At 35.5% G+C, this 15,368-nt stretch overlaps 1 protein-coding gene across 6 annotated transcripts in view; it reads left to right on the top strand.

The window, feature by feature from the left end:
• Window positions 1-15,368, top strand: part of NOX4 (NADPH oxidase 4) — a 169,748-nt gene that overhangs the window by 148,342 nt on the left and 6,038 nt on the right. For 4 of the 6 annotated variants that reach the window (NM_001131440.1, XM_009246930.3, XM_054523573.2 and 1 more), the window contains 4 exon segments: window positions 7,350-7,469; window positions 9,375-9,483; window positions 12,028-12,096; window positions 13,632-13,732. In NM_001131440.1, the coding sequence (NP_001124912.1) occupies window positions 7,350-7,469; window positions 9,375-9,483; window positions 12,028-12,096; window positions 13,632-13,732 (399 nt within the window). 6 annotated transcript variants of the gene reach the window in all.

The raw sequence follows: 15,368 nt of genomic DNA, 5'->3' as shown, positions 1-15,368 counted from the left end.
CGACGTAAAAATGACTTCAAATGGTGATTTTGGGTAATACCCTTAAACTGCAAAGCCTCAGATGACTTTTCCACAGTCTGTTCTCCAGCTTATCCTCTTTTCTCTTTCCTAGCCAAGTTTTGAGTTCTTCTTCAAGACATCATCTATCTTTAATAATTTCTGTTCAATCTGCATGTCTGTAATGTACTTGTCATTTGATCCTGAGCCAAGTTATTTTATTTTATTTTATTTTTTAGACAGAGTCTCACTCTGTCGCCTAGGCTGGAGTGCAGTGGTGCGATTTCGGCTCACTGCAAGCTCCGCCTCCTGGGTTCAAGCAATTCTTCTGCCTCAGCCTCCCGAGTAGAAGGGTTTACAGGCGCGCGCCACCACGCCAGGCTAATTTTTGTATTTTTAATAGAGACAAAGTTTCACCATAGTGGCCAGGCTGGTCTCTAACTCCTGACCTGGTGATCTACCTGTCTTGGTCTCCCAAAATGCTGGGATTACAGGTGTGAGCCACTGTGCCTGGCCCAAGTTATTTTTGTTTATAATAGTAACACATAATGAACACTATGAATGCCAGGAATTGTGCTTTATATGCATTATTAATTTAATTCTTACTATTCCTCTATAAGTTAGGTAGTACTGTTTCCCTAATTTTACAGATAAGAGGACTGAGATTCAAAGAGGTAAATGCCCTATCCAAAGTCACATGGCAGAGCTGGGTGTCCAATCCAGATTTGTTTGGCCCCTCAAATTATACTTAACTTAGAAGTGGTGGGTCACTGAGGGATTACTTCCAGGTGGCTGAAAACTGTGTATGTGTGGAGCACATGTGTGCATGCATGTGTAAGCACACATACACTTGGAGTCGAGGTATAAGGAGAAATGTGGACAGGGCCTAGAATACCTTTTGTTTTCTGAGGCAAGGTCTCACTCTGTCACCCACGCTGTAGTGCAGTGGTGCAAGCACAGCCCACTGCAGCCTCAACATCTTGGGCTTAAGCGAACCTTGTGCCTTGGCTTCCAGTGTAGCTGGGACCACAGGTGTGTGCCACCAGGCCTGGCATATATGTATGTATATATATATATATATATTTTTTTTTTTTTCTAGATACATAGATTTTTTTTTTTTTGAGATGGAGTCTTATTCTGTTACCCAGGTTGGAGTGCAATGGTATGATCTCTGCTCACTGCAACTTCTGCCTCCCAGATTCAAGAAATTTTCCTGCCTCAGCCTCCCAAGTAGCTGGGATTACAGGTGTGTGCTACCACGCCCAGCTAATTTTTGTATTTTTAGTAGAGACAAGGTTTCACCATATTGGCCAGGCTAGTCTTGAACTCCTGATTCTGGTGATCTGCCTGCCTTGACCTCCCAAAGTGCTGGGATTACAGGCATGTGCCACCACACCTGGCCAGAGACATAGGTCTTACCACATTGTTATCACAGGCCTGGTCTTTGTTGCACAGGCTGCTCTTGAACTCCTAGCCTCAAGCAATCATCACACCTCAGCCTCCCAAAATATTGGGATTACAGATATGAGCCACTGCGTCTGGCCTGGACTGCCACTTAAATGGCCTTGGACTTTGTTGTAAAGACAATGGAGACCCATGAAAGGATTTTAAGCCAAGGAGAAAGATAATTAGACTTACATTTTTATAGATTTCTCATGAAACTAGAGAGGTACATGAGGTACCACATGGGGCCAGCACAGAAGCTAGTTGTCAATTTCATATTCAGACAGGAAATGATAATGGATTCGTACTGTGGTAATAGTAATGTGGAAGATCAGATAGATGTCTAAGGGTGTTAGGAAGCATAATTAACAGAATGTGATGACTATTATGCAAGAAGGAGAGGAGGAGAGAGAGGGAGAAGGAAAGAGCTTTGGGTGGCTTCAAGCTTTTTCACTTGAGTCACGTTCTGGTTTAAGTCCTCATGATTGAGGGAGAGTGGCAATCTGAGCATCTTTATGTTGACTTTTTGTTCTGTATTACAAATGATGATAATGGAGATACCTTCCTTCTAATGTTGCTTTGAGGAATGCCCAATGCATGACACAATTCTTTCTTGTAAGTCTTTGTGATATTTAAATAAAATCATAGAAAGCACCTGGCCTCTTGCAAAAGTGAATTCTCATCACCATTCTCATTGTCAGCTCTGTTCTGCCATTTCTCAAAGCGATTTCTTGCCTCAGGGCAGGGGGAAAGGCTGTGCCATGTGGGCTGCTTTTATATCTTCAATCCATTCTAAATCCTGTCAGAAGGGATGCTTTGTCCTGTCTGGTAGAGGTGGCTCTGGGTGATATGCTCTGCTTGGATTAGTCAGGAAGGAGCCCTTTCCCTTGTGTGTCTGCCTATTTGTGGTAGTGGTTATTCCGGTACAGTTTCTACAAGCACAGTAATTCATAAGATTTTCCACAGTATACATATTGTCTTTCGTTAAAGAATTACTGTCTTTCATCTTCTAATCCTTAAATTTAGGCTTTCTTTTATATAGTATGTGAAATTCCAATACCTGGATGGCAAGAGATCTAAAAGGTAGTATTCTGACTAGAGTGTGGAATGTAGTTATAAGAATGCCTAATACTATTGATGTTTGCAAAACTAGGCAAGTAGGATGTCCGAAGGACACTGATCTATCAGCAGGTAGTGGATCCCAACCCCTCGGCTGGGATTCACAAGGCAAAACTCTGTCATCAGGACTGTAAAACTGAGGCACTGCTTAAATTGTGAAGATTTTGGCTCAGAGATGTAAGTCAAGAAGCTGTGTTAGTGCAAGGCTAATGAGCAAGCAAATAAACAAGCCTTAGTGCTGACTGACAGCACAACTCATTCCTGACTCAGATAAGAGTTGGTTGAAGGATAGGGCCAAGCTGAGTCTAGAGCTGGAGGTTAGGTGGCTAAAATTTCAGAACAAGTTGGGGATGTAGCCACTTTCTGGAGATAGATTAAGCACAAGTAATTCTCCATCTAGTGCCTTTGAGAGCCATTTTCTTTCTTTGTTACCCCATCCTGCATTCAGCTGCCATATATCTTTTCAGACTCTTTAGTTTTTAGGTTTGAGGGATTTTTGTTGTTTATGTGGGTTTTTTTATTTTTTTTATTTTTAGGCAGAAATTGTCAGTCGACAAAGTAGCCTGAAGTCCTTCCTTTGTTAAAAATCTTATATTAAATGTATCCATTCATAATGGTTATTGGAGTATAATTTTGTTAGCATGATTATTTTATGGGGACTCCTTGCCAAAGAACTTTTATCCTTGCAGACTTTAAATTAATTAATTTGTAAGGCCTTGACTGAATCATTCAGAATTCCAAGAGATAAACATCAAATTGTTTTTTTTTTTCAAACAATGCTCCTTTTAACATGAGATTGCATTAGATAATAATTACAAATTATTGTAAGTGGGCTTGAGTTCTTGATTTGGCTCTCAGCTTGAACATTACTGGTATATGGAAATGCTGCTGAATTTTTTGCATTGACTTTGTATACTGAAACTACTGAAGTCATTTATCAGTTCTCTTGGCAGAGTAGGTTTTTCTAGGTATAGAAGCAAATCATCAGCAAAGAGAGATAGTATGACTTCGTTTCTTATTTGGATGCCTTTCCTTTCTTTCTCCTACTTGATTGCTCTGGCTAGGACTTCCAGTGCTATGTTGAATAAGAGTGGTAAGAGTGGGCGTCCTTATCTTGTTCTGGTTCTCAAGGGAAACACATCCACCTTTTGCCAATTCAGGATCCTGTTGATTGTGGGTTTGTCATAGATGGCTCTTATTATTTTGAGGTATGTTCCTTATATGCCTAGTTTATTGAGGGTTTTTACCATAAAGGGATGTTGGATTTTATCGAAAACTTTTTCTGCATCTATTGAGATGAAAATAGGTTATTTGTTTTTATTTATGTTTACATGCAAAAACAGAAAACTAAACATTGGGTACACATAGACATGAAGATGGAAACAATAGACACTGGGGAATACAAGATGTGGGAGGGAAAGGGGCAGGGATTGAAAAAATTACCTACCTGTATTGAATGCTGCTGTACACTGTAGAGTACAGTACTGGTTGTTTAAGCTCATGATCATGTGTCTGGCTGGAAGCTGTGGCAGCTGCCCAGCATCATGAGAGAATATTGTACCAAATACTACTAGTGCAGGAAAAGGTCAAAATTCAAAATTTTACGTACAATCTCTATTGAATACATATTGCTTTCACTCCATCATAAAGTCAAAAAAATTTAAATTGAACCATCCTAAGTTGGGGACCCTCTGTAAAATCACCACCTGCACCAGCTCACTCCTGATCCTCCTTACCTGCTCTATCAGCAACATCAGTAGCTCCTGGGGGAATGGTGAAAACTACAAATGCTCAGACTTCTGAGTCAGCAAGTCTCTGGGTAGGACCTAGCATTCTGTGTTTTAACAAGCCCTACAGGAAATTCTGATACACAGTAAAATTTGAAAGCCATCAAGGGAGAACCATCGTGGGCTTTTTAAACTTACTCCTTTTGTTTGTTGTTTCTATTGATATGATTATCTCCTGAGACTAGAATGGTCTAAAACTGCAATACCATCCTCTCCTGAGGAATAGTTTATCACACTCACTTTTTTCCTACATGAAGAGAGAATTGTTAGATGATAATTGTCCTGGAAGCTTTTTTTGTTTTTACCTTTATGTAATACCCCTCACCAAAATAATTGGTAATTGTAAAGATTGTTATCTGATTATTAACAAACAAAGCTTTGGAGTTAGAATGAATTTAGTAAAAGTCATCCCCCCTTAATATAAGTGTGACCTTAAGAAAATTATTTAACCTTTTTGAGTTTTAGTTCCCAATGCAATAAAATAGGCATTATACTTTCCTATGAAGGTTGTTGTGTAGATTAATAGTGAAGGTATACATAGAACATTCAGTACCAACCTTGGATTAAATGTTCGGTGAAGAGTATCCATTGTTATTATAGCTTATTTTAGGTTTCTGAGGTAAGAGTCTCAGGCATGTCTTGAAAAAGAAAAACTTTTTGGACACTGAGTTTTACTCTGTCACCCAGGCAGGAGTGCAGTGGTGTGATCATAGCTCACTGCAGTCTCAACCTCCTGGACTCAAGCCATCCTCCTGCCTCAGCCTCCCTAGTACCTGGGATTACAAGCACATGCCACCGTGCCCAGCTAATACTTAAGACAAGGGTCTCATTTTGTTGCTCAGGCTGGGCCCAAAATTCTGGCCCTAAGCAATCCTCCTGCCTCAGCCTCCCTAAGTGCTGGGATTACAGGTGTGAGCCACTGCACCAGAACCTTGAAATTTTTTATTAATTAAAAGAACTGTTTAAAGTGACAGATGATCAGAGAAGATTTTAAAAGGCAAATATTTTTCAAAAATTTACACTTATATGAACATTAAATGTTGTAAATTATAAACCTTTACTTTTAATAATAATATAATATTTATTATATTATTCTTAAATATCTAACATTTATCAGGTTCTTACTATGTTCAGGCACCATGTTAAAAGCTTTAACAAGTATATTCACATTCAGCCACATAAAACAGAAATGTAGCTTGAAACTCATTAACCTTAATAAAAGATTTAAATCAGTTTTTTTAAATGTAAATAAATTCTACTTTCAAAGGAAAAACTTAAGTGTCAAAAAATGTTTATATACTTTTGAGTGCGTCAGGGAAGAAGATATCTCTTATTCTTAGAATTATCTTAGATACACAATCCTTCATAAAGGATCTTTTCATTAGTTATCAACTGAAATTTAAAAATATATGAAGTTGATTTCATCTCTACTATGTTATAGCAAGACTTTAAAGAGTTACCTTTAATTTCTACAATCTGGTTACATATATTATGACAATAGCAGCATAACATTCTTTTAAAGAACATGTACTATGATAGAGAGAAAGTCACTGCTCATAAATGAAAGGCAGTGTATTTCACACATTAATCAGATTAAATATGTAAAAAAAGTGGTTTAAGTAGTTTCCGTTTCCATCTCCCTCAAAAAACTAGATGTCATGAAGTAATCAAATACTAGTAATTTTATCTTCTTATTTTTTCCAAGAAAAGCAAAATTTTCTCTCTCCTGGTACAAAAAAAAAAAAAAAAAAAACATTTCAAATGAAAAACAACTGATTCTCTAAGGGCATTGAAACCAAATTCCCACCTACATTTCCCGGCTCATACTGGACTTAGCCCATTTCTTGCATCAATACTGGGCCTCCCAGAAGGCCTGTCAGTATACTGTAGGCACTCATTGATGCCGTTAACAAAATGTATTTCTGATATTTGTGTGGCCCTCTACAATTCTTAGCACACTTTTTTTCTGTAGCATCCCACCTTATTGACCCTTTTATAGATGAAAGAAATCCAGTTTAGAGAGGACAAGTTACTTGTCTGGAATCCCAGCCTTCGTAAATGACTAGAACACTGAGTTCTAGTTGTCCTGTCCAAAGTTATTTCAAAACACCAAAGAGTAGCTTTGTGGGGAGTGGGGAGGGTGTGTGTGTGGGTGTGTAGCTCAGAAAGCAGACGAGTAGGAAGGAGGGGGCAGTGGCCAAAATATAGTCACACAGCCAAAACAGATGCAGGGAGTCTGAGAAATGTAGTATTTTGGCTGGACTTTTTGCTTCCGTGAATAAAATTAATTGTCTGTTACTAAGAAAGAATGGGAGGATGAATATTATATGAACAGTTAGCATTTCTGTTGCGGTTAAGAAGGATTTCTCTATGCTCTCTCTCTCTCTCTCTCTGTCTCACACACACACATTTGAATATATAAACATGAGCAGAGTAATTAGAGCTTCAGAGCTTCCTTTGTGATTGTCCTTAACAGCTAAAGAACTATCAGTTCGTAAGTAAAGTTCTATACTTATGAACAACCAGGGCAAGAGGAGGGACAGTGTTAGATTCTTTTCCTTACTCCTATTATTTTTCTGTTCACATAGTAAATGTTTAAATAAGTATTTCCTGTACTGATCTAGCCATTGAAAAAATGTTTATTGAATTTAGACACGGTAAAGCAATTGTTACTTTAATTTAGTCATATATAGTAATCTAACATGATCAGAGCTTTAACTTGTCCTTAGCTACCTGACATGGTCATATTTACATTACCCTATACTTTTAATTAATGGTTCCCTCAAAAAAGGCACACTTAGAAACAGATGTATTTGTTTTAATCTTGACATTTCATAAACAACATCTGCTACTCCTTTAGGCTAATCACTATGAGAAACTATGAAATAAGGCCTGACCCATCACAAAATCTAGAGATTGCATTCAGCATGTTTGCTATATGATACAGAAAATTAATTTCACTTATTTTCATTTTTTTCCCACCTTTTTCTGACTGCTCTACAGGCTGTATATTGATGGTCCTTTTGGAAGTCCATTTGAGGAATCACTGAACTATGAGGTCAGCCTCTGCGTGGCTGGAGGCATTGGAGTAACTCCATTTGCATCAATACTCAACACCCTGTTGTATGTCATTTTGATCTATTTTGTGAATCCAAATAGAGAACTGCCAATATTTCTGATATCTCTCTTTTTAGTATAAAATAATTCCTTATTGAATTATTCTACTTGTTGATCAAGGACCTCCATTTGCTGATTGATGAGGGGAATAATTCAGTGATTCTCAACATGTGGTCTGTGGCTCCTAGCATATTCTCTTGTAGAAAGATGTCATATCACAGTTATGCACTCCTCTGTCCTTTTCCTCTGTTAAAAGTCATTCGCCTCCATCCTTCATTTTCTATGTCCTCATCAGCGGTAAGTGGTTCTACTCATTCATTCAGTCAACAAATATTTTTGAGCACCCATGTGCCAATAGGTCTTACAGGTATTGGGAAGACAGCAATGAATGAAAACAGAGTCCCTGCCCTTAAAAAGCTTACATTCAAATGGGGCAGGTAAAAAAGAAAGCAATGAGAAATATACATAAAATTATTTCAGAAAATATTAGAATTAAGACAAAAGGTAGACATTAATGGATATGGAAATAAAGGGCTGGGTTTATTGTTGAAGTATGGTCAGGCTTTTCTGAGATGACAACTGAACACATCATTTCTTCATTTATTACTTAGCAAATTTACAACAGACTAAAGAAAGTAACTTCAAAGGTGAAATTGTGGCCGGGCACATTGGCTCACACCTATAATCCCAGCATTTTGGGAGGCCGAGGTGGGTGGATCGCTTGAGGCCAGGAGTTCAAGACCAGCTTGGCCAACATGGTGAAACCCTGTCTCTACTAACAATATAAAAATCAGCCAGGCGTGGTTGTGCATGCCTGTAATCCCAGCTGCTCCAGAGGCTGAGGCACGAGAATCTCTTGAACCTGGGAGGTGGAGGTTGCAGTGAAGGGAGATGGCACCACTGCACTCCAGCCTGGGTGACAGAGTGAGACTCTGCCAAAAAAAAAAAAAAAAAAAAAAAAAAAAAGGTGAAATTGTCTGACCAGGAAATACTAAACTAAAACTTATTTTAGTTTCAGGATTATAAGCAAAAGTTAATTGATTGATATTCTTATGAAAACACAAAGCAAAATGAAAGTAGAAAGTTATTCTCAAATCTATTCCGTTGACTTTTTTTTTTGCAGAGCCAAAAAAGCAATAATAAATTTAAGTGATGTGTTTGAATGATATTTTATTTCAGTTTTAAATACTAGATGTAAATTTGGTACTTTCTGGTGGTTCTTACAAAAATGATCATGCTCTAAGCCAGAAATAGTTTGTTTCTGACAACACATTACAAGTTATTTGGATACCTAATGTTATGAGAAAGGAAGAACATTTTCTTAACCTCAAGCCTACTTTATAAATGGGGATCCGGACTTGGAATTATGAGTTGCTGGAATGCATTACATCGTACTTGATTGTGAAATCTCTTTCTTTAATGATTTTTAAGAGGGGATAAACAACCAAGTTTCTGGAATGCTTTTGGCTCATTTTGCCAAAAAGCCAGGGCAAGATTGAATGACCTTTGGAGCCCTACTCAGTCTGTGATAGAATTCACTGAAAGTTGAAAACTTGTTTTTTTCTGAGATGCAGAGCCCAATATTCTTCTGGTCCAGTTCAGTTATGGCCTTCAACTGGAAATGGATGATATGCATACTTGTGAATATTATTCACACTTAAATTCATTTAACACTTAAACACCTAAATTCATGAAGTATGTCATATCCTTGAGTCAGTATATTGCATATTAAATTCATTTAGGTCTCGTGCTATCAGACACTAGAATGTAAATGACTGATTTTTCTATTGGTTTCTATTGGATATTTCTATTGGTTGCTTACTAATGAAAAGGAAACTTTCAAAAATATATGAATTCTTTAATATTTGTGTTTGCCATCCTAATCACTATCATGTTATTTTAATTTTAAAGGGATGACTGGAAACCATACAAGCTTAGAAGACTATACTTTATTTGGGTATGCAGAGATATCCAGTCCTTCCGTTGGTTTGCAGATTTACTCTGTATGTTGCATAACAAGGTAACATTAGGGTTGGTTCTAGTTTTGCAATTTTTCAAATTAAAAATATTATATATTTTATATTACAAAAGCAATAAATGCTTGCCATAGAATAAACCATAGAAATTATGCAGATAAGTAGCAAGGAAAGAAATAAGTCTCTTAGACATAAAAAATCAGAGATAATATCTGTTAGCAATTAGGCACACATCTTTTCAGATATGGATATTTGTGAATATGCATATATATCTAATGTATTTTAACATAGAAACATTCATTTCTATGTTTTAACGTAGGGTGTTTCACATAGAAATGTATGCATATGGCTAAAGGTGATGAGGGAAGACAATGGAGGGAAATACCAGAAGGCTCCTGCTGTAACACATTCCATCCTTTGTTCTGATAGCACTTACCCTTGATTGCCATCTTTAATACTGCAAATCACCAGACTTTTTGGTATACAATACAAATCTCAACAATCCCAAATTCTGTGTTTTATTTTTTGCAGAGATAAAGCAGGAATCTTTTCCTATCCGACCTGTAACATTTGACCTATTTATCTTTATTCACCTTATACAAGTGATACACATATGCATCCTTGCTACAAATATTTCAAACAATTCTGATAAAGTAAAATCCTCTCTTACTACCTTCCCTACCTAATCTATGTAAACAGAGGTAACTCTTAAGTGTTCTATAAATTATATCATACTATTTATGTTGTTTATGCAAATTCCTTTATTAATTGATTACTATGTCTTGACTATTTTTTGGTATTAGTGCATATAGAACTACCTCATTGTTTTTCCCGGAGCCAACAATTAGAGAAGATAGACCCACCTGATTCTTTTAGAGTATTTCGTTGTATGGATATATCTAGTTTACTGAACAATTCTCTAATGTTAGATACTTTTTAATTACAAAGAATGCTGAAATGGATATCATTACATATACCTCTTTGTGCATGCATTCACTCATTCAGTCAGTCATTCTATCATTTAGTGTATGTTTATTAACTGCTTACTATCAATCTGAAACTATTCTGGGATCTGAAAACTCAGCAGATGGCAAAATAAAACCAAGTTTCTGATCTCATGTGGTTTACATTCTAAGGGGGCAAGATAGACAACAACGAATAAATACATTGAGCATCAGGTTCTGAGATTCGGGTTAGGACAAAGAAGGAAGGGAAAGTAGGAGTAAAGCAGCGTAAACAGTAGAGAGTGTGTTAATTTATATTGCATGTTCAGGAACAACCATCAAACAAAATTCTATAATGCCATTTGAGCAGACTTGACTGAAGTGAATGAGCAGACTAGACACATATTTTGGAGAAAAAATGTCAAGATAGAGAAACCCAACTTCATAGGCAAGGGCTCTGAGGCAGCAGTATGCTTGGTGTCCTGATAGAAGAGAAAGGTGATCTGTGTGGATGAAGCAGAGTAAGCAAGAGAAAGAATAGTAGGAGAGGCAATTAGAGAGGTAGTGTCTGTGCTTTTCTGGGAAGAGGTGGATTATGTAAGTCCTCCAGACTTTATGCAAAATAAATAAATAAAAATAAAAAGATTGGTTCTGGGTATGTACCTAGAAGAATTAAAAGCACGGAATTGGACAGATATTTGTATGCCAATGCCCATAGAAGCATTATTCACAATAGCCAAAGGATGGAAACAACCCAAATATTCATCAGTAGATGAATGGATAAACAAATTATGATATACACATACAATACAAAACTATTCAGCCTTAAAAAGGAAGGAAATTATGACACATAGTACATGGATGAACTTTGAAGACATAATGCTAAATGAAATAAGCCAGACATGAAAGCACAAATATATTATGCTGTCACTTATAGGAGGTCCCTAGAGTAGTTTAATTTGCAGAGGCACAAAGTGGAATAGTCTCTACGTATGCATCCTTGCTAAAAATATTTCAAACAATTCAGATACAGTAAAATCCTCTCAGGTTGCCAAAGCCTTCGGGGAGGGGGAAATGAGAGGTTGTTGTTCCATATTTTTTTCTAGACTATTTATTTTTGCAGGTATATTTTTGCCTCCTGCATTTTTGTACAAGGGAAACCAGAGTCTGCTGCTGAATAAGCGGAAGGCAGGAACAGGAAAAAGTGTCTATTTGTTTTGTTTTATATTTGCTAGCATGCATAAATTAAATCACTATTGTCTTTTTTTCTCAAGAAAATCATGTTCTTGAAGAGTAAACTGGTACAATTTTGAGACTCTTAAGGAATAAAATAAGGAGTATTTCAGAAGGACTAATATTTGTATAGCATTTAGCATGCTAAATTTTGTATCTATAAAGATAACAGAAAATTATTCCCTACCACTACCACCATCAGACCTAATTCATACCAAGAGGCCAGATTATTAATGTTAGAATCTGTTATATATATTTGTGTGTATGTATGTGTGTGTATTCATTTTCTTATAGATATTGACTATGATAAGCTAGGTTGTATTAAATTCTAGAATCACATGTTAGAATAGGAGAAAATCTGAGTATACCCACAGAATTGTAATAAGTCTATTCCTTTTTCTGTCCTCTCAGTTTTGGCAAGAGAACAGACCTGACTATGTCAACATCCAGCTGTACCTCAGTCAAACAGATGGGATACAGGTATGTGGTTAATGTTATCGTAAATTAAACAAGCCTCTTGATAATAGATTTACTGTAGGAGCTGTGGTGGAAGAAAATTCCTGCAGGTGGTTCGAACAGAAGTTTCCTAGAGGAAAGCCTCCTTTGGAATATGTCCAGAAAAGTAATAGCTTGTCCTTGAAGTCAACCATATTATGCCTTCCATTTGTCCTTCTCACAGGGAGGTGGGGCAGACTCAAAAGGTCAGACCTTTTAAAGACCCCTCCCCTCTTCACTGTCGCCTCAAGTTCTTCTAAAATTCAGACTACACATGAACAGCCTTGTGATTTCTTTTTATTGAGGAAAGGGAATGTTTTATGTGGAGAGAGAAGATGAGTTCATATACAATTAAGCTTATTTCTAGACAAAGAAAACTAAAAAATAATGATAGCCATCATGCATTATTTATTTACTGTTCTAGGAACTGTGCTAATAATTTCACATATATTAGTTTATGTAATTAAAACAGAGTCAAGCAGTAAATGTTATTCCCATTTTGCAAGTGATGAAACTAATATTTGAAGACAACATTGAAGAGCTGGACTGGTGTATAAATCTAGGCATGAATGCATTCACAAATTTTATTTTAGTACTTTTTGTCATGCATTTTCACAATACTTCGAATACAAAATTTGAATGTTTTCAGTTACCTCAAAACTAATCTAACTCTAATTTTTCCAGTCATATTTCTACCCTACTTGGTATGTAAAAAGTATTTCATTTTACCAGTCTCACGAAGTAAGTCAATATCACTTTTCCTCCTGGTATTGCGATAATTAAGGTATGAAGCATAATTTGCATCTGGTTCTCAGTTTGCCTGCCTGCGACTCAGATACTTCCTCCTTTCTCCGCAGTTCACTCTGACTCTTCACATTGATTTAGATCTAATGCTCTGTTAATTGCAAACAGGAGCCTGTTCACAGCCATTTGTTGATAGACCCAATTTTGGAGTTCTGCTGTCTTGAGCTGTCTTGTCGAGGATCATTTCCCCAAATTTACGATGACAGTTTGTAGTATTTTACTTATATAATGAGCCAAATATGACAACTGTATTTGTGGTGCCAAAATACTTCAATGGAGTCCATGTGCTGAGCCTTTTTGAGATTGACCAATTAGAATTCATTCTTTGTCTTACATTGCAGTTCTTTAAAGATGAAACGACTAACTGAAGTCTAAGAAAATTAGCCATTTGTCAGAATGGCATTCAAGGAGATTAGTTCTAACAATTAGTTCTAACAATTAATTCATTTAAAAATCAAATTTTTGTACCTTTTTACCAGAATAGATTTTGTTTGTTTAAAAACAAACAAATGGAATTCAAGGAGATAATGGATTTTAAAAGAAAGGAGAAAGGAAATGATATTTTGAAATAATTGTACGTAATAGGTTGCCATTTGATACTTACATTCTTTATATCACAGCAATTTGGTGGGAAGCCGCAGCACCAGTAGAAATGATGTTAGAGAACTAGGTTACTTAATTAAATCTCGAATAATGTAGTGCTTTCTTTTTGGCAGAAGATAATTGGAGAAAAATATCATGCACTGAATTCAAGACTGTTTATTGGACGTCCTCGGTGGAAACTTTTGTTTGATGAAATAGCAAAATATAACAGAGGGTAAGTACTATACCTCAAAAATTTGATATGTGGCTAATAAATTAATTAAAATATTTTCAAATAATTACACGAAGTTTGAAAATGAATTGGCAATGAGTTTACAAATGACAAATTCACTGAAACACTCTTTCACTATCAAAGGAAGAAGTAAGGCATTATCGTCCTACATTTTTGTAATTCCAAATAATTAAAGTTTGGCTTAGAAATAGTCTATAATGTATTTATGAACTAAACTCTCCTATCTGATTATAAATTTTTATAGGCCTATATTAAAAATGGGTATTTGCTCCCACAGAATATATCAAGTGGTCCGAGGAAAAGTTTTCAAAATCATGTTTCCAAAGAAAGAACTTTACAATTAGTTCTAACAATGAATTCATTTAAAAATCACATTTTTTGTACCTTTTTTACCATAATGAATATGTTTTTGTTTGTTTTTTAAAAAACCCTCTACAGTAATATGCAGTCTTTAAACCTAGAATATTTCCAAAAATATTATTTAGAAACTATAATTTTATAAAGAATCTTGTTCTTATGGACTATGTGTCTATGATCTGAAGAAATTACCAAGAAGGAAAGCTTTCATTTTAGGGCACAGACCAGCCAGCCCATTTGTCTTTTGTAAATTTATCATAGTGCAGAGCACTGATCTATAAGAATTCTAAGAAGATTTTGAAAACTATATAACCACTCACATATTTTTAGGTTTACATCTAAATAGTTTCATCATAAGTTTACATAGTTGTAAAAGATGTGATTTCTAACATATTGCAGATATTGACATTTTGTAATTAACATAATTTTTTAAACATATCCACTGGAATATAAATATAGCTAGATGATACTGTCATTTATTACAAAAATACATAAACTCTTCTTTTAGCAGTTGGATGTTTTACATCATTCTTTTTCTTTCATTTAAGTTGTATTTCTGTCCCATTAACCCATATAATTTCATCAAAATTCAATTTATTTTTTACATTTGAACTAATCATATTTTTATTGCTAACCTAATCCTAATCATACTTCAGCAAAAAGAATGAACATAAATTAAATATTTCATTTTAAAATTTCCTGTAATCATAAGACTCTAGTGTTAATTTTTACTTCTGGCTTGAGTTATCATTTCAATTACTTTGTATAGTTGAACGCTTCATAATTTAAAAAATATATTTTTATAAACATCAAAAGGATATTTGATTATAAATGCACAGGCCAACTTATTAAATGGATATTTTTTTAAAAATCCAATTTAGGAAATAATGGATGAATATTATTTATTGAATAAAATCACTGATTCAAGGTGATCCCTATCTCTACCTTCAAAGATTTTGTTTTAGAAATTACAGAATGGAGCCTGGGAAGCAAAATTTATGAAGGAATAACGTTACCCATGTGATTCAGGTTACAGTCATGTTTAAAACACTTTTGTAGTATTACCCTTCCCTTGATGAAGTAGTTTTGGGATGAAGATGTAAGCATGATTTACAAAGCAGAACTTTTATGTAATATTCAGAGTTGAAATTTAGAAAAAAATGCAACCCACTTTTGGCTATCTTCCTTTCCCATCTTTCTCCAGTATCACCTATCTTAGATGTGATAATCTTGTCATACTCATCTGTCTCTTGCTATGCAT

The sequence above is a fragment of the Pongo abelii genome, chromosome 9 (assembly GCF_028885655.2).
Source record: "Pongo abelii isolate AG06213 chromosome 9, NHGRI_mPonAbe1-v2.0_pri, whole genome shotgun sequence".
Taxonomy (NCBI): domain Eukaryota; kingdom Metazoa; phylum Chordata; class Mammalia; order Primates; family Hominidae; genus Pongo; species Pongo abelii.
Note: the sequence above shows the minus strand (reverse complement) of the source record. Positions and strands in the feature narration are given on the sequence as shown.